The following is a 27686-nucleotide window of genomic DNA, read 5'->3' as shown; positions in this document are numbered from 1 at the left end:
CAATATCAAAACAAGAACTGGGAGGAGGGCAGGAAGCTGGGGTTGAATTTGAAGATGGGGGTAGGAGCTTTGCTGACATTTCCCTTTCACCCTGAGCTTTGCACTTGTGACCCGGCCCCTCAGCAGCAGCAGGGAGCTCCACAGATGCAGCCTCTCTGCTCTCATGGTTCACAGCCCGCCCCTTCCCACGCTGATTTTATAAAGCTCCAGTCTCATAGCTTCCTTGTAATGGGAAGTGGCTGCTGGGCAGGGTTTTGCTAGCAGTGCCTGAAACTATGGGGCTAGGCTATAGGTATTTTGTGAGCTTAGTACTGCTCTGGTCCCTGGGGACAGCACTTGAGCAGGGGGACTTCCTTGGGGTCAGTTTCTCTGTCTTGCAGCGTGGGTATGAGTATGACTGTGGAGATTATGGGATGCAGCTGCTGGTCTTTCCCAGCCCAGGCCGCACTGTCCGCTTCAAAGTTGTGGGTAAGTGGCTGCCTGGTGGGGGCCTATGCCTTTTCATCTGCTAATGGTGTAAACTGGGAGCTTCTGACTTAATTAGTTCTGTTGGGCAGGCTGGAGCAGGGATGTGATCTCTTAACCTTCAGTTGTGAGGTGACCTCCTTCCTTTTGCCATGATCTTAGCTGGCCTGCCTGTTAACCTTAGATCTTGAACTCCTAGGCTAGTGTGACTGACTGGGGGTAACTTCCTGCATATCCATGGAAGGCCTTGTTGTTGAATTAAATATAAGTATCCATTGTCCTAATGACTGGTCTAGCGCTAACTTGTGCTCCCCAATATGGAGGAGCAGCTAGTGCAGCTCCTCCAGGAACTAAAAACAGTGAATGGCCATTGTGCAAGCTGGCTGTTTTGCCTTAACCCCCAGAGAGGTACCACCTCCTGGAGAGGCTCCTATACACTAGTTCAAACTGGGCTCTCTGGGGACCAACAGACCAGGAAAGGACTCCTGGAAAAAGAGCCTGAGTTTAAGCTGACTCAGCAAAGGGACAGACCTGTCTCACCAAGGATTGGGGGGCAACGCTTGGGGAAAGGCTGGAAGGAGTAACACCTACCAGAGCTTGAGCTGGCCATTGTGGTGCCCTCTGGTCAGCTTCTTAGCATGCATGTAGGATCTTTTTTAACATCTTCTGTCTTAAGAATAAATGTGCTTGCTGAGAAGATGCTGAGTAGTAACTTACAGCAGCTGGCAATACATTGGTCATAGCTAGGGCCCTACCAAATTCATAGTCACAGAATTTAAACTGTAAATTCCATGATTTCAGCTATTTAAATCTGAAATTGTAGGGGTCCTGACCCAAAAAGGAGGTGAGGGAGAGGGAGAATTGCAGTACTGCTACTCTTACTTCTGTGCTGCTGGTGGGGTGCTGGGCACCTCAGAGGATGGATCTAGACTGTTCTCAGAGGTACCAGATGACAGAACAAGGAGTAATGGTCTCAAGTTGCAGTAAGGGAGGTTTAGGTTGGATATCAGGAAAAACTTCTTCACTAGGAGGGTGGTGAAGCATTGGAATGGGTTCCCTAGGGAGGTGGAATCTCCTTCCTTTAAGGTCAGGCTTGACAAAGCCCTGGCTGGGATGATTTAGTTAGTTTGATATTCTAACAGCTGCTGCTTTCTGGCTGCCCAGCTCTGAAGGCAGTGCAGAACTAAGGGTGGCAATACCATGACCACCACCCCCCTAAAATAACCTTGTGACCCCCTGCAACTTCCTTTTGGGACAGGACCCCCAATTTGAGACATGTTAGTATCCCCCATGAAATCTACATCATATAGGGTAAAAGCACACAAGACCAGATTTCATGGTTGGTGACTCATTTTCATAGCTGTGGATTTGGTAGGGCCCTACCTATTGGAGAGAAAGCAAAGTGCAGGTGCTGGCCATTTAGGCAGCCTGGCTTGCTGGGGATACTGCAGTATAGGCAGGGAACACACTGATCAGGAGGCAGAGGTGCAGGCCTCTGCCCAAGAGAGGTGATGGCAGAGGAACTGAGGACCTAGAGTAGATGTCCTCAAAGGACCATGAGTGGGGAATACAGGTGTTGTTACTCGGAACTGACACTATCCTTTATGCCTCACAGGATGTGCTGTGAGTCACTGCTCCTAGGATGTATCTGGATGGCCTAAACAGGCTGGTGCCAGACCTAACTCTCTTCCTTCTAGCTTGTGTTATTGCACATGCTCCTTCCCCAAAATAAGCCTCTCAGTTGTAAGTCCTAGACTGAAGGCAGAGGACACAAGCCTTCTTGTAACCTCCCAAAAGAGTGGCTTTGAGTTCTCAGCTGCTTATGTGGCCTAGGCTTGTCTTGTGGGATAACTTTACATTGGAGTCACTGCAGTGTTGTAATAGGGCTATGTCCCAAAACCTCACTTTGGAATCAGCTGATTCCTTATAAAAGGGGAATCTCCCTATTTTAGGATCAGGCCTACCTGAGCTGCACTGAGATGCCACAATGTAGTGGACCACTGTCCCTGCTCCAAATAGGAATACTTAAGAGACATTGGTCTTCTGCACTACTGAGGCGGGGGGAGGGTGCTGAAGGAACTGTCTCATGTCAAACTTCTCCTGCCACTTCCATGCTATCTCCACAGATGAGTTTGGGACAGCCTTTGAGGTTACTAACTGCTCCATCTGCCTCCACTGGGTCACATCTAACCAGGAAGGGGCTGTGATCTTCTCAGCAGGCTACAATGGCTGTCATGTGCTGAAGAAGGTGAGTTTCTGCACCTCTGACCTCCATGGCATCCTCTGTGCTCCCATTACGAAGACCTGTGCCGCATCCCAGCAAAGCACAGTTCTTGGCTCTAGTCCAGAAAGTCAAGTATCAGAGGGGTAGCCGTGTTAGTCTGGATCTGTAAAAGCAGCAAAGAATCCTGTGGCACCTTAGACTAACAGACGTTTAGTTACTCTATAAGGTGCCACAGGATTCTCTCCAGTCCAGAAAGTGTCACTGAGCATCTCAGCCATGAAGTGTTTACTGTGGGCTGTCCAACTAATTTTACTGACCTCTCCCATAACCCCCAGCAGAGAGGTAAAGCGGTTGGCTCCCTACTAGTCTCCCTGCGCCTAATTCTATTAATGCCTCAAGGTTGATTGACACACCTAATACTTGCACTTTCTTTTTTTGTACAGGATGGCCGTAACCACCTGCGGGTCCGTGTAGAAGAACTGCTGAGCACCAGGGCTGTTGCTGCCACCCGTGACGTGAACATGACCTGCCCCAAGCCCACTGAACATGACTTAACCATGCGCTACGTGCCTCAGCCGCAGCCGGGCCTGGTGCGCCCGGTGCCTCAGCCGCAGCCGGGCCTGGTGCGCCCGGTGCCTCAGCCGCAGCCGGGCCTGGTGCGCCCGGTGCCTCAGCCGCAGCCGGGCCTGGTGCGCCCGGTGCCTCAGCCGCAGCCGGGCCTGGTGCGCCCGGTGCCTCAGCCGCAGCCGGGCCTGGTGCGCCCGGTGCCTCAGCCGCAGCCGGGCCTGGTGCGCCCGGTGCCTCAGCCGCAGCCGGGCCTGGTGCGCCCGGTGCCTCAGCCGCAGCCGGGCCTGGTGCGCCCGGTGCCTCAGCCGCAGCCGGGCCTGGTGCGCCCGGTGCCTCAGCCGCAGCCGGGCCTGGTGCGCCCGGTGCCTCAGCCGCAGCCGGGCCTGGTGCGCCCGGTGCCTCAGCCGCAGCCGGGCCTGGTGCGCCCGGTGCCTCAGCCGGGCCTGGTGCGCCCGGTGCCTCAGCCGCAGCCGGGCCTGGTGCGCCCGGTGCCTCAGCCGCAGCCGGGCCTGGTGCGCCCGGTGCCTCAGCCGCAGCCGGGCCTGGTGCGCCCGGTGCCTCAGCCTCAGCCGCAGCCGGGCCTGGTGCGCCCGGTGCCTCAGCCGCAGCCGGGCCTGGTGCGCCCGGTGCCTCAGCCGCAGCCGGGCCTGGTGCGCCCGGTGCCTCAGCCGCAGCCGGGCCTGGTGCCGCAAATCTATCCTCCACTGAGTAATATCGGTACGTTCTCCTGTGTCTCCACTGCTGGGATTCAGGGAAGCTGTATTTGCCCTTCACCCTTGCCCAGGACACTGCAGTACACCTTCAAATTCAGAACTTAGCCCATCCTGACTCTGAGGCCTCTACCAAGAACCATCATGGCTTGTGTCAGGGACTGGAGCTGGATGATAAAAACAGAACTATGACCTTTCTTGTACTAATGTGGTGTGGGGGGTGGATCTGAGTATGTGGTGTCTGGTCCATGGGTATTGTGTAACACCTGTGTGGGTGGGATCTGTTGTGGTGATTGGGTCTGCACATTTACTCTAACTGTGAGATTCACTGTAAAATGTGTAAGTTTATAAAAATGTCATGAAGTGGTGATGCAGGAGAGGTATAAAGGAGACAGACTGAATTAGCCTAAATGAAAAGGCCTATTGATATAACTCAAGGACCAAGTTGAAACCATACTCAGTAAAAACAGATGTGGAACCAGAGAACATTTGTTTACCAATGAGGCCTAATAAGGGGGTGGGCTAGTCTATCCATTGTTTTCTTGTGGGTCCTTAAAGACAGTAGTTGTGGGGGAAGACCAAACAAATGAAGGCTTCACCCCACTCTCTCCTGGGTCCTAGACTTTCTTTACCCTAATCCTGAGGCATGTCCTAACCAGGCCAGAGAGGGATCGGATGACCTCTCCACACCATCAGTGGTACCCAAAAGTGTATTGGGGTAGCAAAGTGGCCATGTACTGTGCGCCAATCATCTTCTGTGCTCAGTGGTCTGTACCCCAATCTTCCAGGTGCCCACCTGACACCGGAGCAGTGCCAAGTGGTGGCTGGGAAGATCCCCTGTGCAGATGCCCTTGACCAAGCTGCCTGCTTCCAGGCTGGCTGCTGCTATGATAGGACTGACCCAACTACTCCTTGCTACTATGGAAACACAGGTAAGGGACCTGCTGAAGGAGTTCTGTCCCATAGAGCTCAGGGCATGTTCACATGATAACACTCAGTTGGAGGAGCTAGGCCCTGAGCCAGCAACTGCTGCTGTCTCATTCCATTTCCACTGGGCAGGGTGAAGAAGCAGGGGATGGAAAGTGTCCCCAGATCATGTATTCAGGGCCCAGAGTTGATGTAAACTGAGTACATCCATAGATGTTCACACCCAGGCTGAGTACATCCATAGATGTTCACACCTTCCCACTTAAAGCATGGGAGCTCTCCACAATGATTCCCATTGCCCCAACCATAAGGGTGGAGAGGAAATGGCTCAAGAATATAAGCCTGAACTCTCTCAACACCTGAGAAACCTCAGTTTATGAAGGGCCTACACAGAGTGTGCTCTGCCACTGCAAGGTAAGTAGAAAGAATGCATCTTCTCTCCAGGGGGTTCCATTGGGGGAATATGGCCCAAAGCCCTCCTCTCCATAACCTTCTCTATCTTTCTGAAGGAGAAATAAAAAAAAAGGGGGGTGAGGGGCAGCATACTAGCCTGTGTTCTGAGGCACCATGAATATTGGCTTCTTCCCTCAGCATGTCTGTGCCCAAACCTAACTCTGGCTTGTAATAAAGGGTTGGGGTTCCTGCCCCCACATGTTCAGCATCATTAGGCTTCAATTGCTGTGCTTAACCCTACTCCTTTGTGTTGTAGTCACTCTTCAGTGCCTCATGGATGGTCACTTTATTCTGGTGGTCTCCAAGGACATGTCTGACCACCCCATCATCCTGGACAATATACGGCTAGCCTATGCCCAGGCAGGGTGCAATCCCATCAGGATGACAGAAGCTTTTGTGCTCTTCCGCTTCCCTCTCACACAATGTGGCACCACAGTCCAGGTGACAATACATCCCCTGACATGTAGCACAGACTCTTCTGCTTCAAGAAGGGACTAAACACCTCCTGTTTCCTATTCCTCTCCAGATGATTGGGGACAAATTAATCTATGAGAATCAGCTGATCTCTGGCATTGACATACAGACTGGGCCAGAGGGCTCCATCACTCGGGACAGCACCTTCATGTAAGTTGGTCAACTTCTGTCCTGCATAGACAAGAGTCTTTCAGTGTGAGACAAATCCTCTCTCTGAGGAATCTAATAGATCCCTTAGTTTCTAGCTTTTTCAGGACAGAAGAATCTCAAGATGCTAAGTCAGTCTTAATTCTGCCATCTCTATGGTAGACAGCTGACTTTCCAGTACCACAAAGCAAAACTACCTTGAAATTCAGGACTGCTAACAAATACTAGAGCTTGACAACTCTACATTTCAGTAGGAGGGAAAAGCTGACTTTCTGGGGAAAACAGAAATCAAAATTCTGGACTCTAGTCAGTTGGAATTTGTCATCAAAGATTAACTTTGATTAAAATCCCTTCTAAAATATCCTGTGGAAAATTGACACTTTTTTGATGCATGTCCCAGTCCAATGACAAGGAAGAATAAAACAAGACTAAAATGTGCCTGGGATACTAGGAGGATAGCTTCTACTGTAGCAAACCACCATGCAATTAATGGCAAGTAACTAGAGCCTCTTTCTGAATCACTTAAGTAACAACTGCCCACCTCTCCCTATATTAGGTTGGATAACAGTTGGTGGCAGAATTGCTGCTGCCAGGAGCGATGTGGCTACAAATGAGCAGGTGCTTCTAGCCTGTCTGAGAAGGTGTTCCTCTTCCACACCACCCCTCCCCCACCATGTGGCCATGCTTAGACACTTCTGTGGAGTCCAAGTTGTAGGGAAGAACATCTGATTTGCTAGAAGGGTTGATGGAGACATCCAAGTACTGATAGGTCCTGACCTTTCTTGTCTGAACTATTAAGTCAGTGCCAGAAGCAGTATGGCCTCAATCTGAATTCACAGCACCACCCCAATCTCCTCCTTCTGCTCTCTCCTGTGCAGCCTCCATGCTCGCTGCATCTACAATGCCAGTGACTTCCTGCCAGTCCAGGTCAACGTCTTCTTGCCCCCCGCACCTGCTCCAGTCACCCAGGCAGGACCCCTCCGGCTTGAGCTGCGCATTGCTACAGGTAGGTGACCCCTCACTCCAGGGCAGCGAACCCGTTCCCTGAAGGCCCACAGGCATCTCAGCTCAGCTCTGCTCTCCTCCTGCCCTCTTCCCCCACAGACCTGAACTACAGATCGTATCTCACGGAGATAGACTATCCTGTGGTGAAGGTACTCAGGGACCCTGTTTACGTGGAGGTTCGCATCCTGCAGAGAACAGACCCATCCCTGGTTCTGGTTCTGCACCAGTGCTGGGCCACCCAAAGTGCTAACCCCGTGCAGCAGCCACAGTGGCCCATCCTGGTGGACGGGTGAGTGGCTGGGGGCAAAGGGATTACTGGCTCTCAAGGAGTGGCAATCCTGGCAACCTGCTTAAATCTACCCCTCCTTGTTCCTAGGTGCCCATTTCTAGGAGACAACTACAGAACCCAGCTTGTGCCCATGGGCCCTGCCTCATCTGAGCTGCCCTTCCCAACTCATCACCAGCGCTTTGTCCTCTCCACCTTTGCTTTTGTGGACTCTACTTCCCAGACGGTGCTCGAGGGACTGGTAAGTGAGGTCGGGGGCTGAATGCCTATCATTGGTAGCCATTCCTACTACAGCTAGGGGAGTGACCCCTGAATAGCCTCTTCCTCTTAAAGAGGAACTTTGCCCATCCAACTGGAAAAGGTCCATTTTGGAGGGTGTTGCAAGCTGCAGCCCCTGTGAGGAGTTATTCTGACTCCTGGTACCTTGGTCATGTTGTGGTAGGTGAGTTGGCTCACATGTTCTGCAGCCCCACTTCTCTTCAGGAGCAGTGCTCATCTATCATAAGAACATTGGTCTTGAGCCCTATGACCACTGAACTGCATGGTTCTGGTCACTACTGACCTGGGTACAAGACTGACCTTGGGTGGAAGCAGCTCTAGTATATAACCTGGATCTTTGCCTTCCACCAATTAGAAAATAGCATGAAGATTTCCCTGCTGGAGTAGGGCCTCCTTGGGGTGGACAAATACCACCCTAGTTCTCAATCCAAGAATAGCAAACTCATAGGTTTTGCCTACTCAAGAAATCAGTCTGAGGAAATCCTCCAGTGACTTGTACACACTGGCACCTCCTTGGCAGGTGATGTACCAGGATGCATTGCCCTCTGCTGAACACCATGACTAGACTTTCCCAATGAAGATGCAAGTCCAGTATTACAGTAACTAATCAGACCTCAAAGGTTAAAAGGGCCAGTCCTTTCTGGAGATGCATGGTTTGAGGCTGTGCACTTGCTGACTAGAATGACTGGCCAGTGCATTATGTAACTTGGGTTTCTGCCATGTCTGGTTTAGGTGTACATCTTCTGTAGTGCCTCCGCCTGCTCACCATCCCAGCTGGAATCCTGCAGGACCATATGCCCATCAGGGGTAACTGCAAGTAAGTCTGGCCTCTCTGTTCTAAGCATGGGTGTGTCAAGCTGCTGCTGGTTCCAGACCCACACTGGCTGCAGCCCAGCCAGAGCTCTCAACTGTCCAATTAGCTATGTTCTACAGCATAGAAACAGTTGGCAAGGAGTGTGAACTCCAGCTCAGACCAGTGGATCAACTGCATGAGTAAGGTACTCTACAGCCTCTAAAAGCATCATGCATCAGCATGAAGTAACTCAGTACAGCTACATCTGACACAGACCACTAGGCCAGATCCCCTGCCCATCCTTGTGGCAGCCATGATGTAACAATGGCCTGACTGTCTCCTGTAGCTGTGTAGGAACCAATAAACACTCCTTGTCCTCCAGGACAGTCCTAATTCTGAGGCCTGGAGGTGTGAGCAGAGATCACCCCCTTGTCAGGCCAGCAGCTGGTTCTGAGTGAGCTCTGCTTCAGCTTGCTGGCAGCCCTGAAGAGCCTCCAGATTCTCTAATTCTCTCTACTTCCCCCTACCCGCAGGAGGCCGTCGGTTTCTGAGTATCCAAAATGGGACAGAGCCTCTTGATGCGGTGAGCTCTCATGGGCCTGTGATTTTTCTGGGACAGCCCAGAGGCATTCAAAGAGCCAGTCTATGGGAATGAAGGTAACTATCCTCTCAGATCTCACCCCCCCCCCCCACTCAGTGGTGTCAGACACCACGGCCAGGCACATGGCAACTTCAGTCCTGTCTCATTGGGAGGCACTGTCTCCTGCCAATGTGTAAAGGGGTGAGGTAGGTACTGAATCAATGACCTGCCTTGTAGGAGGGAACTGGTAACAGAAGCTTGCTAGCAGCAGAGGATGCATGGACTCCCATCTGGCCAGGCTCTTACTCGTGCCTCTGTTTGGGGAGTGGGGAACACAGGACTGACTCAAGAGTAACTGAGGATGTCCCATTCAAAAGCATGTAGCTGGGATTTAAGTTGCTGGATAGCAGTGTCCCCTAAGGGGCAGGGAGTAATGCAAAGAACCATCTGCCTGCTTCCAGTTTAGCATTAGTGAGTAGGGATGGAGTCAGTCTTATCCCATCCCTGGTAGGGTAGATAAATCTAGGTATCCTACATCTCCTCTGGCCACATATCTAAGCCATAATCTCCTTTTCCCACAGACCCTGGTTCTAAACTGGACCTGTCCCCTGTGCTCCTGGCTGGGCTCTTGCTGGTGGCTGTGGTCTCCATCCTCACTGCCGTGATCTTGCTTTGGAAGAAAGAAGGCTGGATGACCAGGTTCCAAAATCCTCATGAAGGAACATTGTAACAAAAAACAATAAAACTGGTTGTATCCTGCTGGTGGCTTGTGGTCCCCATTCTCTTGGGGTGGGCCATGGCATGCAGTACTCAGAAACAGCAGTTAGATTGTATTACTTTCTGTAAACCAAAGGTGGTATCCTTCCCCCCACTGCCCCAGGTGTAGCCTTCTAAGGTACTAGGGCCCCACAAGCTCACATAGACTTCATACATGCACCAGTCCCTCCAAGCAAATATTAACTGCATCAAGGCTGCCTCAACCAGCACAAGTTCCCATAGCTCAACTTGCTAAGGAGAGCAAGAAGCAAGCCTTGCATAACTGCAACTATGGTAAATCTATGTTCAGCACAGGTTTCTCCTGCATCACAACACCCTGTTGCATGTGTCTCCTTCAAGCATCTGTGAGAAGAAGTGCTCCCCTCGACACTGCCTAAGGGCCAAAATAGAGGAGCTCCCTAGGAGAATTCCATTACTACCCCCACCACAGATGAACTCTACATAATATGCTAGGACTGAGGCACCATGTACTAGATCAGCCTCCACTCTCAGAGGACAAGTCTTGTGGGTAGAAGATAGCTGATGTATCCAGCTGGCACAAGCATTCAGATTCTCCAAAGCAGAGGTCACAAATGCAGGGCAGTAGAGTCTAGGTGTGCAGCAGCCTAGAGCTGACACTCTAAATTCTTCTCTAGAACTGAGAGCCTAGGTGTTTCACATACAGGCTCTCCCAACCCAGCAGTATAACAGTGTGGTATTCCACAGGGGCGGTTCTAGACATTTCGCCACCCCAAGCAGGGCTGTATGCCGCGGGAGGCACTCTGCCAGTCGCTGGTCCCGTGGCTCTGATGGACCTCCGGCAGGTGTGCCTGTGGAGGGTCCACCCAAGCCGCAGGACCAGCAAACCCTCCACAAGCATGCCTGCGGGTGGTCCACCGGAGCCGTCTGCCGCCCTCCCGGCGACCAGCAGAGCGCCCTGCGTGGCATGCTGCCCCAAGCACGTGTTTGGCGTGCTGGGGCCTGGAGCCGCCCCTGGTATTCCAGTGCCTACACCACCAACACCGCTCTAGTGGCTAAGTGTCACTATAAGGGGAGATTTTGACAACCCAGCAAAATGCCTAGGCTACTGCTAGTATTGGAATGTATTATGTTTATTGTCAAAAGCAGCTGACAGCCTTTGTAGCAGCCTTAGCATAACTAGTCAGGAGGGGGTTGACCATGAGATGTGAGCATGACCCTGCTGCCTTCCTTGGTCAGCAATTTCAAAACAGCTTATGTCTGCCTCAGGTTGTTTGTGGTTTTTTTAAAACAGGAAGTCAAGCTAATCTTTAGATTGTAGTGCAGGAATAGTCTTGCAGCTGTAAGAGATTAAAAATCTTGCTTAATGTGTTTTCTCTCCTTGACATGTTGATGTAACTGTAGCAGTTACTAATATAAAGCTGCTAGACAGGTCTGAGGAATTCTGGGTTTAACCTTCTGGACATCTCTTGGAATCACCAGTGATGGGTGGATAGCAGGCTACTTGAGGCCCTCCCTCCAGACCATGGGTAACTCTTGTTTTGCGGTGTTCTAATCCTTAAAGATATGCTAAAGTCCTTGACCTCAAAATAAGTTTGTTTGGCACAAACCCAAATTGCTTTAATCAAATCTTTAATCAGACAGATGTGTTGTGTCCCCCTTTGACTTCTTCCTTTCAAAGAGTACAATTACCCCAAGCTTTGGGTTGAGAGATCCCTGGGTAACATGACTGGACAAACTAAAGCAAGTTCAGACCTACCTGTTATCTCCTAATCACTGAACAAACAACCCATTGGTAGGCACAGCCAATTCTGCTGTGCAATCCTCCTACCAAAAGGGCACAAGGGGGTGGCCTTATTACTAAGGTTCTACCAAAGCCACAGCCATGGAAAAATGCATCCTGGACCATGAAATCTGGTCTTTTGTTTTTACCCTATACTATGCAATTTCATGGGGAAGACCACCATTTCTCAAATTGGGGGTCCTGACCTAAGTTCCCTGTAAGCTGTGCAGCAGCCTATTTACTGTCAGACAGGCACTCAGGGAAGCAGTGCAGCTGAGATCTGTTGGGGGGAGACCCTTCCCCAGCCCCAATCTGCCAGAGCCAGGGGGTGCTTCATCCCCCTTCCCCTAAGAAAATGAGCTCTATCTACTGTGAAGAGAGGTGGATAGAATGGGAGATAGGTCACCTAATAGGTTGCACTGGCCCTGCCTATGCAGTCACCTAGGGTGCTAGGATTTGGGGGGCAGCATTTTCTTCAGAGGCGGCCAGATCTTCGGCCGCCCCAGTCGCCACTGGCATTTAGGCGGTGGGAGCTGGGGCAGAGGGGCACAGGGCTGCCTGCAGCAAGTAAGGTGGGGGGGGGGCAGCATGCAGGGGAACTTCCAGCCCCTGCTCCTCCACCTCCCCGAGCACGCCGTGGCTGCTTCATTTCTCCCTCCTCTCAGGCTTGCGGTGCCTAAGCTGATTGGTGCCACAAGCCTGGGAGGCGGGAGAAGTGAAGCAGCCATGGCGTGCTCAGGGAGGAGGTGGAGCAGGGTGAGCTGGGGTGGGCAGCTGCTGCATAGCTCCCCAGGCTGGGGGGAGCTGCCGTGGGGATAGGGGAGGGAGCAAGGTGGAAGTTTTGCCTAGGGCGTGAAACATCCTTGCACCGGCCCTGGAGATAGGGGAAGCTTGATGGTTGCATGTAATGTGGGAAGCCAGCTGTGGATTTATATAAAGACCTTAATCATCAGCTGAGGTACTGAAGTGGTCCCATATCTATCAGAGGCTGTCAAGGATGTCCATGGTCTCTGACCTGTGATTTCACCATCATCAGATTAAATGACTCATCCCAAGATCACACTGGAAATTGGTTGCAGTGCCGGAAATTAGATGCAGATCCCAGCCCAATCTTCCTCTGCGGGCAATAGAGAGGAAAATAATACTTGTCACTGTAATAGTCATTTTGCCATGTGTGACCAGACACACATGGCAAAATGACTACTCAAGTGGCACTTAACTAGTGCACTACATCTCTGCTAGAGAGTTTTCTTTATTTTCTTCATTTCCTTCTCACTGTTTGCTTACTACAAATAAACAAAAAAAAAAAGCCCCCAGCCTTTCTGGGCACTTCCCCTTCTCCAGCCAGACTACATTGTATGATCCTATGCCACTGTGATGCTTGCTGGGATACCCAGGGTTGTGAAAGACCTTGATACTACCTGCCCTTAGCATGAGCCAGCCCCATCTGTGCCTGCAGTAGGTTAGCTCCCCAATGTCAACAGCTTCTGACAAAATGAGCACTGCCTTTCAGGCCTCTGCAGGTCCCCTTCTCTCTATACAGATTAACTCCAACCCCTGAGCATCCAGCCCCAGCTCCATTGGACGCTCACAGAATGCAGAGCTGGTACTCCCAAAGAAGTACACCCCAGCCTACCAGTTCCACCTCTGCTCACTGCTCTGCTTAACACGCAGCACTTGGATATGTTTATAGTAAAAACAAGAAGAAATTTAGTTAACAAAGATCAGAAATTCATGATGAAACAAGTAGAATTAATGGAAACCAATGGTTACAAACAGTGGCCTGCTGTTCCCCCACTGGTCTGATCCTCTCACCCTACTCCCATGCTGCTTTAACCCTAACCCCTCATTTCAGTGGTACTGGAGCCAGAGTTGTGTGCCTGACCTACCACACCTTTCATATAAAACAAAATCATAGCATGCTGTCTAGAGCCTAAACTTAACTGACAAGACATTCCTCTGTCTCATAAAGATTAGTGCAGCCAAAGTTTGCCTCCCAGCATCAATCAGGTGGGATCCTCTGTTCATAACACAAGTCAGCTGGCAGCTTGTTCCCTCATGAAAGATAACTGGGTGTATCGCTGCACCCCCAGATATAGTACCAATGAGCCATTGTATTCATTTGCAGACAGGATAGCCTCCTGCTTGTTTATTTCTTTCTGTAAATTCCCTTTCTTTAAGATATCAAACTCCCTTCACTAGTATTCAGCTTAGACTGTAGCTGGGCATCCAGTGTGATTTTAATTTACATGTGGTCAGACTGATAGATAATCATAGAATATCAGGGTTGGAAGGGACCTCAGGAGGTCATCTAGTCCAACTGCCTGCTCAAAGCAGGACCAATTCTCAACTAAATCATCCCAGCCAGGGCTTTGTCAAGCCTGACCTTAAAAACCTCTAAGGAAGGAGATTCCACCACCTCCCTAGGTAACCCATTCCAGTGCTTCACCACCCTACTAGTGAAAAAGTTTTTCCTAATGTCCAACCTAAACCTCCCCCTCTGAAACTTGAGACCATTACTCCTTGTTCTATCATCTTCTACCACTGAGAACAGTCTAGATCCATCCTCTTTGGAACCCCCTTTCAGGTAGTTGAAAGCAGCTATCAAATCCCACCTCATTCTTCTCTTCTGCAGACTAAACAATCCCAGTTCCCTTAGCCTCTCCTCATAAGTCATGTGCTCCAGCCCCCTAATCATTTTTGTTGCCCTCCGCTGGACTCTTTCCAATTTTTCCACATCCTTCTTGTAGTGTGGGGCCCAAAACTGGACACAGTACTCCAGATGAGGCCTCACCAATGTTGAATAGAGGGGAATGATCACATCCCTCGATCTGCTAGCAATCCCCTACTTATACAGCCCAAAATGCCATTAGCCTTCTTGGCAACAAGGGCACACTGTTGACTCATATCCAGCTTCTTGTCCACTGTAACCCCTAGGTCCTTTTCTGCAGAAATGCTTCCTAGCCATTCGGTCCCTAGTCTGTAGCAGTGCATGGGATTCTTCCGTCCTAAGTGCAGGACTCTGCACTTGTCCTTGTTGAACCTCATCAGGTTTCTTTTGGCCCAGTCATCTAATTTATCTAGGTCCCTCTGTATCCTATCCCTAACCTCCAGCGTATCTACCACTCCTCCAAGTTTAGTGTCATCTGCAAACTTGCTGAGAGTGCAGTCCACGCCATCCTCCAGATCATTAATGAAGATATTGAACAAAACCGGCCCCAGGACCGATCCTTGGGGACTCCACTTGAAACCGGCTGCCAACTAGACATGGAGCCGTTGATCACTACCCGTTGAGCCCGACGATCTAGCCAGCTTTCTATCCACCTTATAGTCCAATCATCCAGCCCATACTTCTTTAACTTGCTGGCAGGAATACTGTCGGAGACTGTATCAAAAGCTTTGCTAAAGTCAAGGAATAACACATCCACTGCTTTCCCCTCATCCACAGTCCCAGTTATCTCCTCATAGAAGGCAATTAGGTTAGTCAGGCATGACTTGCCCTTGGTGAATCCATGCTGACTGTTCCTGATCACTTTCCTCTCCTCTAAGTGCTTCAGAATTGATTCCTTGAGGACCTGCTCCATGATTTTTCCAGGGACTGAGGTGTGGCTGACTGGCCTGTAGTTCCTCGGATCCTCCTTCTTCCCTTTTTTAAAGATGGGCACTACAGTAGCCTTTTTCCAGTCATCTGGGACCTCCCCCGTTCACCATGAGTTTTCAAAGATAATGGCCAATGGCTTTGCAATCACATCCGCCAACTCTTGTCTGAAAGAAACTTTTTATCACCTTTGGGTGACCAGCCCCAAGTCACAAACCTGAAGAACATAATTTTCAGTATATATTCATTTCTTCTTACACATTATCCATCCATGCATTTTGCAATGAATATGAGGACCAATGGGACACAGGCTTTCAGGAAAGACCTTCCATGACACCCTTTGGTGAACTCAAAACCCAGTGATGTCTGTAACCCTTTACACCCCTGTGCCCTCTACCAGTTGGCTCCAATAGGTCCCCGGATCCCAGTCTCCCATGGTGCAATGCAGTACCTCAGCCAGAGAGAAGACTGTGGTGTATCATAGGAAATGTGGTTCTTCTAGACAGCACAGCCCATAGAGGAGAATGGGAGCATGAGGCACCTGAACTACACCTCCCACAAAACACCATGACAGCATTTCCCAATCAAAATGTTTTCAGCTGAAAATTAGAGGCCAGAAATGTTTGTTTTTCAGCCAACATTTTTTCAGTTTTAGTCTGAAAATTTGGGTTTTTTTTACTTTTCACCAAATAGTCAAAAGTTTCTACAGGGGAAAAAAAAAACATTTGCAGAGCAACTCTATGCTGAGCATTTATGCTGAGCAGTAAGTTGCTCTGGGAACAGTCCCATTTAAATCAACATGAGGATGGGATGCAGAATCTGGCCATTTGACCACAATGTCTTTGGGGCAGGAACTGCTTCTTACTACGTGTATGTTCAGCACCCAGCAAACTGGGGCCTTGATCTCGATTGGAGCCTCTGGGTGCTGCTGTAATACAAATAATAATAACAGTCAAGTGACTTGCCCAAGGGCACGGAAAATCTGTGGCAGAGTCACATTCAAATTCAGAGTCCTGTGGCACCTTATAGAGTAACAGATGTATTGGAGCATAAGCTTTTGTGGGTGAATACCCACTTCGTCAGACACGTGTGACAAAGTGGGTATTCACCCATGAAAGCTTATGCTCCAGTACAGCTGTTAGTCTATAAGGTGCCACAGGACTCTTTGTCGCTTTTTACAGATCCAGACTAACACGGCTACCCCTCTGATATTCAAATTCAGACCATAATGGCAAAGCCCTTGCTGGGATGATTTAGTTGGGGTTGGTCCTGCTTTGAGCAGGGGGTTGGACTAGATGACCTCCTGAGGTCTCTTCCAATCCTAATCTTCTATGATTCTGTGATTCTATGACCCACAGCCCTGGATCCACCCAGACCTACCTGCCCCCAAAAGTCACTGTACTGAGCTGGGGCTAGTGTGTTGCACCATTCCTGTATGTACTGCAGAATTGGTCACAGGCCAGGAATGGCTGTTATGGTGATACAAGGGAGGTCACAGGTCAGGATAGATCAGGACTGGAAGTGGTGGGTGCTAGGCCAAGCTTGGGCAGGACTCCAATTATTCCCTCTCAATAGCAGTTTCTTCTAGCTCCTTCTCACCCACTGGGAAGAGAGTGAATCTTGGAAGGAGTTCCCCTTCCTTCCCACTGACACCCCGCAGTGTGAGAGAGAGTAAAGGGGGAGAGTGAAAGTCACAGGCAAGGAGAAGGAGAGAAAGACAGGGCAAGAGAGGGGGGCAGAGAGGGGACATCCCAAAAGCCAGAGTAACAGTAGGATGCACTGTGTGGGGGTTTTGTTTATTTATTTTTGGTTGGGGGATTCAATGGTTACATTTCCCTTTCATCCTGAGCTTTGCACTTTTTACTCGGCCCCTCAACAGCAGCAGACAGCTCCCCAGGTGCTGCCTTTCTGCTCACCTGGTTCACAAGCAGGTCCCACCCCTCCGCTCACCCTACAAAGCCCCAGTCCCACAGCTTCCTTAGCTATGAGAAGTAATTGCTGGGCAGGGCTTCTTCTGTAACGTCTTCAGCCATGGGGCTGGGCTGTAGGTATTTTGTGGGCTTAGTGCTGCTCTGGTCCCTGGGGCCAGCCCTTGGGCAGGGGGACTTCCGCAGAATCAGTTTTTCTGTCTTGCCACGTGGATATGAGTATGACTGTGGAGACTATGGGATGCAGCTGCTGGTCTTTCCTAGCCAGGGCCGCACCGTCCGCTTTAAAGTTGTGGGTAAGTAGCTGTGGGGCTTGCTTAATAAGCAGCCAAGGGTACCCCCATCTATGTTCAGGTTCCCTTTTAAACAAACATGTTGGAGGGTTTCTTAGAAGCTATTAATAGCTTCCCTGTCTTCCATGGGTAACTCTGTCCTTGTGGACTAGCTTCCTCTCTTAATTGTGGATCTAATTTTTCAGTTTACTATAACTTTCTAGCTTAGTAGTTGTCCTCCACCCTAGGAGGTGTTATCTGGCTGACTTCAGTGGTCCCTCTTCTGATTGTAAGACAAGGGCCTGACTAATGGTGGTAATAATGCAAGAAGACCTTCCAGTCTCTGGCTTGACTCCCTGAAACTTCTCTGCTCTAGGACTCCCACCTGACTAAGCAATAGATGCTAATATCGCTGTACATTGCTGCAAGACAGCCCTTGTACTGCCAGGATTTGGCACCATTCCACTCTCCTTGGTGGGTTTAGGAGAAACTTGGCAAATAAAGACTAACTTGAATTTGGAGATGGCTGGTATCCAAATCCAGCTACCCAAAGATACTATTGATGGAACAAGACCTAGTCCCTGCTTCATACATTTCCCATAGACTTTAAGGTCAGATGGGACCATTAGGATCATCTAGTCTGACCTCTTGCACAAAGCAGGCCACAGAATCTCACCCACCCACTCCTGTAACAAACCCCTAACCTATGTCTGAGTTATTGAAGTCCTCAAATTGTGGTTTGAAGACCTCAAGCTGCAGAGAATCCTCCAGCAAGTGACCCGTGTCCTTTGCTGCAGAGGAAGGCGAAAAACCTCCAGGGCCTCTGCCAATCTGCCCTGGAGGGAAAATTCCTTTCTGATGCCAAATATGGCAATCAGTTAAACCCTGAGCATGTGGGCAAGACTCACCAGCCAGCACCTAGGAAAGAATTCTCTGTAGTAACTCAGATCCCATCGCAGACCATTTGGCATATTTACCTGCTAATAATCAAAGATCAATTAACTGCCAAAATTAGGCTATCCTATCATACCATCCCCTCCATAAACTTATCAAGCTTAGTCTTGAAGCCAGATATGTCTTTGGCCCCCACTAATCCCCTTGGAAGGCTGTTCCAGAACTTCCATCCTCTGATGGTTAGAAACCTTCATCTAATTTCAAGTCTAAACTTCCTAATGTCCAGTTTCTATCCATTTGTTCTTGTGTCCACATTGGTGCTAAGCTTAAATAATTCTTCCTCCCTCCCTGATATTTATCCCTCTGATATATTTATAAAGAGCAAGCATATCTCCCCTCAGCCTTCTTTAGCTTAGGCTAAACAAGCCAAGCTCTGAGTCTCCTTTCATAAGACAGGTGTTTTCCATTCCTCAGATCATCCTAGTTGCCCTTCTCTGTACCTGTTCCAGTTTGAATTCATCCTTCTTAAACATGGGAGACCAGAACTGCATACAATATTCCAGATGAGGTCTCACGAGTGCCTTGTATAATGGTACTAACACCTCCTGTCTTTACTGGAAATACCTCACCTGATGCATCCCAAGACGGCATTAGCTTTTTTTTTTAATGGCCATATCACATTGGCGGCTCATAGTCATCCTGCAATCAACCAATACTCCAAGGTCCTTCTCCTCCTCTGTTACTTCCAACTGATGTGTCCCCAATTTATAACCCAAATTCTTGTTGCATGACCTTGCACTTCTTACTATTAAATTTCATCCTATTACTATTACTCCAATTTACAAGATCATCCAGATCTTCCTGTATGACATCCAGTCCTTCTCTGTGTTAGCAATACTTCCCAGCTTTGTGTCATCTGCAAACTTTATTAGCACATTCCCACTTCTTGTGCCAAGGTCAGTAATAAAAAGATTAAATAAGATTGGTCCCCAAACTGATCCATGAGGAACTCCACTAGTAACCTCCTTTCAGTATGACCCATTGTAGTCTCCCCTTTAACCAGTTCCTTATCCACCTTTCAATTTTCATATTGATCCCCCATCTTTTCCAATTTAGCTAATTCCCCATGTGGAACCATATCAAATACCTTCTCAAAGGAAATGCAGTGGATCTAATTTACCTCAATTTCAGTAAGGCAACAGATTTTTTTTTTTTTGGTCGAAGAAGATCGTTTGTTTGGCACGATCAACCTTTTGTAAACCCATGTTGTATTTTGTTCCAAATTACCATTGACCTCAATGTCCTTAACTACTTCCTTCAAAAATTTTTCCTGGACCTTGCATACTATAGGCCTGTTAGTTTAACATCTGTAGTTACTCAGATCACTTTTTTCCTTCCTTAAAAATAGGAACTATGTTAGCAATTCTCCAGTAATACAGTACAATCCCCATTAGCTTTCCTAGAACTAGTGTCTTAACTTACCCTTACCCATGGGAGACGGTTTGTCAGTGTGACTCTCTCAACAGATGAGTTTGGGACTCCCTTTGAAGTTACAAACTGCTCCATCTGCCACCACTGGATCACATCTGGTGAGAAAGGGGAGGTGATCTTCTCGGCTGGCTACAATGGCTGCCATGTGCTGAGGCAGGTGAGTGAGTTGGCACAAGAGGCTCCAGTGTCTCCATCATCCCTGCTGCTACATTGAACACCTGCCTCTAAATCCAATGCATCAATGTGAAGCGGTTCTTGGCCTCCTATGTAGGACGCTTGACTGTCCTGTTATTGATGAGATCCAGCTAGCGTACCCAGGCAGCTGCAGTGCTGTAGATTCTTTCCTACCTACTGCTGCACAGCTGTACTAAGCTTGCCAACCCTCCAGGATTGTCCTAGAGTCTCCAGGAATTAACAATTAATCTTTAATTAAAGACAGTCATGTGATACAACCTCCAGGATATGGCCAACCAAAACTGGCAACCCTAGCCTGTGCAGGGGGGTCTGGGCTGAGCAGCTGTGGACACTCCATTGCACCACAATCTTACTAATCCTTCTACTTTCATTGCAGGATGGCCATAGCCACCTGAGGGTCCGAGTGGAGGAACTACTGAGCACCGGGGCCATCGCTGCCAGCCGTGACATGAACATGACCTGCCCCAAGCCCACTGAACATGACTTAACCCCAGAGGAGACCATGCGCTACGTGCCGCAGCCGGGCCTGGTGCGCCCGGTGCCCGTGCCGCAGCCGGGCCTGGTGCGCCCGGTGCCCGTGCCGCAGCCGGGCCTGGTGCGCCCGGTGCCCGTGCCGCAGCCGGGCCTGGTGCGCCCGGTGCCCGTGCCGCAGCCGGGCCTGGTGCGCCCGGTGCCCCAGCCGCAGCCGGGCCTGGTGCGCCGGTGCCCCAGCCGCAGCCGTCCCTGGCGCGCCCGGTGCAACAGCCGCATCCGGGCCTGGTGCGCCCGGGGCCCCAGCCGCAGCCGGGCCTGGTGCGCCCGGTGCCCCAGCCGCAGCCGGGCCTGGTGCGCCCGGTGCCCCACATCTATCCTCCTCCAAGCAGCATAGGTGTGTGACATCTAACTGATTTGAGTGTGTGGTTCCCCCTCTAATGGAAGGTTTCCTGCTCCACTTCTGACTCCTGTGTTAATCTTAAGGGGAGCTGCTCCTTGTCTCTTGCTTGTGGCTGCCATTTTAGAGCTGAGGTTGACAGTGTTGTAATCCATGCTCAAAAATGAGATTAGTTTAGAAATCCTGTTCTTTCAAATAAACTTGGGGGAGGAGGGGTGGCTATTTGCCTTCTGGTTTTTCAAAGCCTTAGGGGAAGGCACTTGCTTCCAAAGGTGAGTGTTTGGGTTTTTTTCCTCTTTTTTTCTTTTGGGCAAAATCCAGTCACATGCACCAATGTGTCCTTGCCATTGGCTGCTCATAGGGGTCTCCCTGTTCCTCCAGTATCCCAGGGTTTGGGATCTGATGTTGTTGTATCCCTTCATAACTCACCCCCACATCCACTTGCAGTCGATCTCCTGTTCCCCTCATTCTCCCCATGCATCTTGCACAGGCTCTCAATAGCAGTGTCCTGACTAGCCCTCCCCCTAAACCAGAGTGGCAGCCACTTTGCCTGTAAGTACAGCTTTGGTCTCATTTTAAAGAAAGTGGAAATTAGCAGCCATGTTTGAGGGACACTTCCTCTGATGGCCACCATTTTCCCCAGAGCCCATCCTGCTAGCGTCTGCCCCATTAGCAGTAATGGGAGATGGTGACTTTATGAATTTTTCCTTTTTTAATAGAGCAGGCGTCTGCTCACCATTTCATGAGAAGGATAGAAAAACCCATTCCTGAACCGCTAACTGATAAATCGGAGTTGACAACACTGGTTTTGAGGGGAGGGGGATCTCTCCTCTGACACAGCAGCAGATCAGGAGCCTGAATTTCCATGTCACATTTTAAGACTGGTATCAGGCTTAATACTAAGAAGGGCAACATGTAACATTTGGAGGCCTAGGGTGGGGCTGTGAGCACAATGCTGTCTGAGGTGGTATGTGGTTTGAGGCGGTAGGGTGAGCTTGGATGGAGGACCACTGTGGGAGCTCTTGCAGCCCTTTGGGGAGGAGGGTTGAACTGGTGTTGAGATCAACCAGTTGTCCAGAGGTTGCTACAGATTTTCAAGTCTCTGGGGAAGGGTCTCTTGTGATCCCTTCAGGGGATCTCCAGCTCTCCTTAATCCACACCCTGCTGTTCTAGGTGCCCATCTCACACAGGAGCAGTGCCGTATAGTGGCTGGGAAGATCCCCTGTGCAGACACCCCAGGCCAAGCTGCTTGCATCCAGGCTGGCTGCTGTTATGATGAGACTGACCCTACTACCCCCTGCTATTATGGCAACACAGGTAGGAGACCTGCCCTCATGTTAGCTTATGGAGCCCTTTGCTATCTATATCCTGGGAAGCTTGGTGAGACACCATCCTTCTCAGATGAGCTGGGTCACCACCTACTAGCATGCTGAACTAGACTTGGATCCAACTTTTGTATCTCTTACTCTGGGCTGCAGTTGGCACCAGTTGTGTGCAAAGGGATTCCTTCCTACATGACTGTCTCTCTCCTCAGTTGGCTAATGCCTGGCAGATCTTGAGAGCAAACACCAAATGGCAGAACCATCAGACAGTACAGGCTGGTGCTCCACCATCAGATTGATGGATAACTCTGTTGGCTTGTCTCATTCCTGCACAACACGAGCTGCAACCATGCTGTGTCAAACCCACTTACCCCCATGGAGTTCCACTGAATAGATTCCAAAGCCTGAAGGGACCACTGATCACTAGTCTGCTCTAGGAATTTTCAGGGAAGTGCTATAGCTTGTGTTAGACAGGAAGTCAGATCTGTTAGCAAACATCCAGTCTTGAATTTTCCATTACTGACCCTGGGCAGACCATTCCAATGGTTAATTACCCTCACTGTCAAAACTACATCTTAGTTAAATATTTGTTCCCTGTGTAGCTACTTAGACTGTAATCAAGTCACCCCTTAACCTTCTTTTAGTCTAGAGACAGAATTTGGTCACTACAAGGCATGTTCTCTAATATTTCTCATGACTCTTCTCCAAACACTCTCCAATCTATCTTTTTTCTTTTAACTATAGTTTAGTGTGGCATGGACCTCTTGCCCAACTCTTTACCAGGAACATCTATACTTAATCCTGCTCCTTTGTGTTGCAGTCACTGTTCAGTGCCTTGTGGATGGTCACTTCATTCTGGTGGTCTCCAGGGACATGTCTGATCACCCCATCATCCTGGACAGTGTCAGGCTAGCCTATGCCCAAACAGGATGTGATCCCATCAGAATGACAGAGGCTTTTGTGATCTTCCGCTTCCCCCTCATGCAGTGTGGCACCACGGTCCAGGTGAGGACACACCCACTGGAAGGGTGAGTGCTCTGCTCAGGGTCTTGGGACTAACCCATCCCATGTCTCAACTCTTCCAGGTGATCCATGACAAACTGATCTATGAGAACCAGCTGATCTCTGGTATCGACATCCAGACTGGGCCAGATGGCTCCATCACCCGGGACAGCACCTTCATGTAAGTTGTCCTGCTCTGTTCACCATCACTTCCTTGCTGGTCAATAGCCTTCAGCCCTTCTACAGTGGAAGCGGGAGGCCAGTTACTCTTTTCCCTGGCAAAGATCCAATCTAGCAATTTTCTACAGCCTCTCCTGGGGGTTACAGTGGATGAGAGGCTGGATATGAATCAATGCTGTTGGCCTTCTTGCCAAGAAGGCTAACAGCATATTGGGCTGCATTAGTTGAAGCATTGCCAGCAAATCAAGGGAAGTGGTGATTCCCTTCTCAGCACTGAGGCAACACCTGGCGTACTGCATCCAGGTTTTTTGTTTGTGGGGGGGGGCAACTATAGAAAGGATGTGGACAAACTGGAGAGTCCAGCAGAGGGCAATGAAAATGATTAGGGGGCACATGACTAATGAGGTGAGGCTGAGGGAACTAGGCTTCTTTCTTCTGCAGAAGAAGAGTGAGGAGGATTTGATAGCCCCCTACCTAAAAGGGAGGGTTCCAAAGAGGATGGCGCTAGGTTGTTCTCAGTGGTGGCAGATGACAGAACAAGGAGTAATGGTCTCAAGTTGCAGTGCAAGAGGTCTAGGCTGGATATTAAGAAACACTATCCCACTAGGAGGGTGGCGAAGCACTGGAATGGGTTACCTAAGAAGGTGGTGGAATCTGCATTAGAGGTTTTAAAGGGCCAGCTTGACAAAGCCCTGGCTGAGATGATTTAGTTGGTGTTGGTCCTGCTTTGAGAAGGGAGTTGAACTAAATGACCATCTTAGAATCAGAAGAGTAGGATTGGAAATACCACTTGCTACATGACCTCCAATGACTAGTAGGCACAGCCAGTCTGACCTGAGAAGGCCATGCTGAGGGACTGAACTTCCTACAGGGATGTTAGGAAGAAAGGTTGGATAACAGTTGGTGGCAGAATTGCTGCTGCCAGGAGCGATGTGGCTACAAATGAGCAGGTGCTTCTAGCCTGTCTGAGAAGGTGTTCCTCTTCCACCCACCCCTCCCCCACCATGTGGCCATGCTTAGACACTTCTGTGGAGTCCAAGTTGTAGGGAAGAACATCTGCGTTGCTAGAAGGGTTGATGGAGACATCCAAGTACTGATAGGTCCTGACCTTTCTTGTCTGAAGAACTATTAAGGTCAGTGCCAGAAGCAGTATGGCCTCAATCTGAATTCACAGCACCACCCCAATCTCCTTCTGCTCTCTCCTGTGCAGCCTCCATGCTCGCTGCATCTACAATGCCAGTGACTTCCTGCCAGTCCAGGTGGAGGTCTTCTTGCCCCCCACACCTGCTCCAGTCACCCAGGCCGGACTCCTCCGGCTTGAGCTACGCATTGCCACAGGTAGGTGACCCCTCACTCCAGCACAGATACCATCCCCTGAAGGATCACAGGCATCTCAGCTCTTCTCTCCTCCTGCCCTCTCCCCACAGATGTGAGCTATGCATCCTATCTCACAGAGAGAGACTATCCTGTGGTGAAGGTACTCAGGGACCCTGTCTACATGGAGGTTCGCATCCTGCAGAGAACAGACCCATCCCTGGTTCTGGTTCTTCACCAGTGTTGGGCTACCCCAAGCACTAACCCCCTGCAGCAGCCACAGTGGCCCATCCTGGTGGACGGGTGAGTGGCTGGGATGGAGCGGGAGCATGGCTTGGAGAAGAGGAAGGGAATTTCCTTGGTCCACCATTCTCTCATGTCTTGTTCCCAGGTGCCCATTCCTGGGAGACAACTACAGAACCCAGCTTGTGCCCGTGGTCACTGCCTCATCTGAGCTGCCCTTCCCAACTCACCACCAGCGCTTCATCCTCTCCACCTTTGCCTTTGTGGACTCTGCCTCCCAGGTGGTGCTTGATGGACAGGTGAGAAGGGGTCTGCATATAAAGGGGGTGAGGAGACGGAAGTCACAGGACAGGGGCAGGAGCTCCTATTTTAGTTGGGTTCTGACCTGCAAATTCTCTGCTGAGGTGCTGCACATGTGCAACCAAACTGATAGCTCTGGATTTACTTCCTGGCTCCTAGCAGCACTGGCAATCACTCACTAACTCAATTCTCACTTGTGTGGATTTTTAGGTGTACATTTACTGTAGTGCCTCTGCTTGCTACCCCTCCCAGCTAGAGCCCTGCAGGACCACATGCCCATCAGCTGCTACCACAAGTAAGTCTGAGTGGCTTCATCTGTGTACCAGTGGTCTGAGATCCATGTGGGTTTCTACAAGCTCCTATCCCAAATACCAGAGGACTCATGGTGAACAGAGTTCTGCTTGTCCTCCTATATACTTCAATGAGTTCAGCCCAGCTCTTTGTGTATCTCTACCATGTACTGTAGTGCTAGCTAGGGTATGATGGGCTAACACAGAGGTTAAAAGGCAGTTGTAGGAGACTAGGCCAATGTTGGAGAGCTCATTAGAACATGGTCTCCTGAGGCAATTTCTAGTGTCTGCTACTCCTGAGGAAATGGCCTTTCTTCCCATCTTCTCCCACACTTCAAATAAGCAATTCATGATCTAATACCTGGTACCACAACCTGTCAGGAGGCCTGTAAGGGCTCATAGTTGAGTCCATGGTGACACTGCATCTCCTTACATGATGCACTCTCACAACCAGAGGGTCTTGGAATGGAGAGTTAAGGAACTGTCTGTCCATCTCCCAGGAGGCCGCCGGTTCCTGGATGTCAACAATGGGACAGAGCCCCAGGACCTGGTGAGTTCTCATGGCCCCGTGATCTTCCAGGAGAGCCCTGAGCCATGGAGAGGACAAGTCTATGAGAAAAAGGGTGAGTTCTGTTAACCCTAGTAGGACAGAACTGGCATCTTGCACAGTAACCTGGAATACAGCAAGTCAATGCTGTCTAGGGGGTGCTAATCTAAATGTTAAATGTTCATGGGGCTACATGCAGAAGTCCCTCCATATGTAAGCTAATGTTGTCTGAACCATGTCTGAGTGCTTCCCATGAGTGGGCAAATGTCCAAAGAATAAGGAAATAACCCAGCATTCATAGGATGTCTTAAACAAGAGAACTTAGAGGGCATTAGCACCTTGTATGTCCCAAGCGTCCTTGGCACTTTTGCACAGGAGCTAGCATTGCCTCAGCCATCCAATAGAGGGCAATCAATGGAATGGTAGTGCTGATTCACAATCTAAAAAGTGAGTTGACCAATCAAGCATCTTTCTGATGAAGGCTGACCTAACAGGCAGGGGGAGAACTACTGGGGCAGGGAAGACTAGGTGTCATCTCCACACTTTAGACCCTACAAAAATCTGGATTGTCTTAACCTCTTCTCCTACAGACCCTGTCTCCAGACTCAACCTGACCCTGGTGCTTCTGGCCATGCTCTCACTGGTGGTTGTGGTTTCCCTCATTACTGTGACACTCTTCCATAGGAGAAGCAGCTGGATGACAAGGTCCCAAATATTGCATGGCAGATAATTGTAAAATAAGGGTGGGGAAAAATAAAATCTCTGGATTGCACTAATGTCTTGTGGTTGTGTGCCTCTTGGGGAGGGAACAGCAGTTGCTGAGGCCAGGGGTCTTCTAATGGCCTTGTAGGTTTTTTCCTTCCCTTTCCTCCTCCCTGCCCCCCCCCCCCATTCAGCAGCAGAACAGACCTCTACAGGGATAGACTCCAGAATAGGATGTAGCATAGAAGGCAGGAAGAAGACTGCAAGCTAGTACTAGACAAGGTACAGCAAATGGCTTTCTCTGGTTTTGGGGGTGGGGGTCATCTATGGGGGTGGGGTGGGAAGCCACTCAGCCCAGCTAGAGACTTTAGTTAACTTTACTGTGAATAGCTGGATTCTAACTCAGCTGGGCACACAGTAAGAACTACTGGTACTTGCCAACCTAACCTGAAGCCAATGTGAACCAGAGGACTCACCTAAGTGTAGTAACTAGAAACTCTAGTGTCTTGTTTCTGGGGGGACTGGCCAGCCACTAGCTTACAGGAGGTGGTGAATATTTCCCCATTGTGTATGACTGACTAGGAAACCTGATGCTTCAAGACCTTAAGCATCCTACCTTACAGCTGGAATCTCCCCCATAACTTATCTTCTGCTTCTAGACATTTAAGCTATAGCTATGGGGCAATCTAAAATGTGGCTGTAGGGTGCACAGGCATAAATGAGCTAGCTTTCATCTGGCTAGTTGAAACAGTAGACATGAAAGTGTTATACCATTATAAAAGGCAGTAGTGAGACCTTACCTGGAATACTGTGAACTCCCACGTGTAAAACAAAGTCCAACTGGACCAGATACAGAGAAGGGCTACTAGGATGTCTAGAATAATGGATAACCTCTCTTATGAGAACAGACTGAGAGGCTAAACAGAAGTCTCTAAAAGAATGATAGAGATTGCTCTCTTGAAATGCATCAGAGGGATAAATATCAGGGAGGAATTAAGCACCACCATGGACAAATGGATATAAACTGGCCATAAATAAGTTTTAGGCTTTAGATTAGATGACAGGTTTCTAACCATCAGAGGAGTGAGGTTCTGGAGCAGCCTTTCAAA

General features: G+C 49.7%; 2 protein-coding genes across 4 annotated transcripts; both read left to right on the top strand.

Moving 5' to 3' along the window:
* The first annotated feature begins 220 nt into the window (after nucleotides 1-220).
* Nucleotides 221-9669, top strand: LOC120404518 (zona pellucida sperm-binding protein 1-like). The gene is made up of 13 exons (XM_039537226.1): nucleotides 221-468; nucleotides 2592-2713; nucleotides 3133-3444; nucleotides 3703-3973; nucleotides 4755-4898; nucleotides 5603-5787; nucleotides 5873-5970; nucleotides 6846-6973; nucleotides 7072-7261; nucleotides 7349-7499; nucleotides 8270-8354; nucleotides 8864-8987; nucleotides 9492-9669. The coding sequence occupies exons 1-12, from the start codon at nucleotides 276-278 to the stop codon at nucleotides 8983-8985; spliced, it is 2001 nt and encodes a 666-aa protein (XP_039393160.1). The 5' UTR covers nucleotides 221-275; the 3' UTR covers nucleotides 8986-8987; nucleotides 9492-9669.
* A 7338-nt stretch (nucleotides 9670-17007) lies between these two features.
* LOC120404519 (zona pellucida sperm-binding protein 1-like) lies at nucleotides 17008-26651 on the top strand. Of its 3 annotated transcripts, none has more exons than XM_039537229.1 (13): nucleotides 17008-17250; nucleotides 19647-19768; nucleotides 20183-20335; nucleotides 20632-20674; nucleotides 21851-21994; nucleotides 22820-23004; nucleotides 23085-23182; nucleotides 24392-24519; nucleotides 24609-24798; nucleotides 24887-25037; nucleotides 25249-25333; nucleotides 25829-25951; nucleotides 26466-26651. In XM_039537229.1, the coding sequence occupies exons 1-13, from the start codon at nucleotides 17058-17060 to the stop codon at nucleotides 26603-26605; spliced, it is 1755 nt and encodes a 584-aa protein (XP_039393163.1). In that variant the 5' UTR covers nucleotides 17008-17057; the 3' UTR covers nucleotides 26606-26651. The 3 variants fall into 3 exon arrangements, with proteins under 3 accessions (XP_039393163.1, XP_039393162.1, XP_039393161.1); XM_039537228.1 differs by having other exon boundaries at nucleotides 20183-20434; XM_039537227.1 differs by having other exon boundaries at nucleotides 20183-20467.
* The last annotated feature ends 1035 nt before the right edge of the window (nucleotides 26652-27686 follow it).

This window comes from Mauremys reevesii, linkage group 4, assembly GCF_016161935.1.
Source record: "Mauremys reevesii isolate NIE-2019 linkage group 4, ASM1616193v1, whole genome shotgun sequence".
In the NCBI taxonomy this organism is placed as follows: Eukaryota; Metazoa; Chordata; order Testudines; family Geoemydidae; genus Mauremys; species Mauremys reevesii.
This window is presented reverse-complemented; position numbering and strand designations above follow the sequence as displayed.

Coding starts and splice junctions, on each gene's coding strand:
- LOC120404518 (XM_039537226.1), top strand. CDS start 276: ATGGGGCTAGGCTATAGGTATTTTGTGAGCTTAGTACTGCTCTGGTCC. Junction 3,445..3,702: donor CTCAGCCGCAGCCGGGCCTG/GTGCGCCCGGTG, acceptor CAGCCGGGCCTG/GTGCGCCCGGTGCCTCAGCC. Junction 5,971..6,845: donor ACTCGGGACAGCACCTTCAT/GTAAGTTGGTCA, acceptor TCTCCTGTGCAG/CCTCCATGCTCGCTGCATCT.
- LOC120404519 (XM_039537227.1), top strand. CDS start 17,058: ATGGGGCTGGGCTGTAGGTATTTTGTGGGCTTAGTGCTGCTCTGGTCC. Junction 25,334..25,828: donor CCCATCAGCTGCTACCACAA/GTAAGTCTGAGT, acceptor TCCATCTCCCAG/GAGGCCGCCGGTTCCTGGAT. Junction 25,952..26,465: donor ACAAGTCTATGAGAAAAAGG/GTGAGTTCTGTT, acceptor CTTCTCCTACAG/ACCCTGTCTCCAGACTCAAC.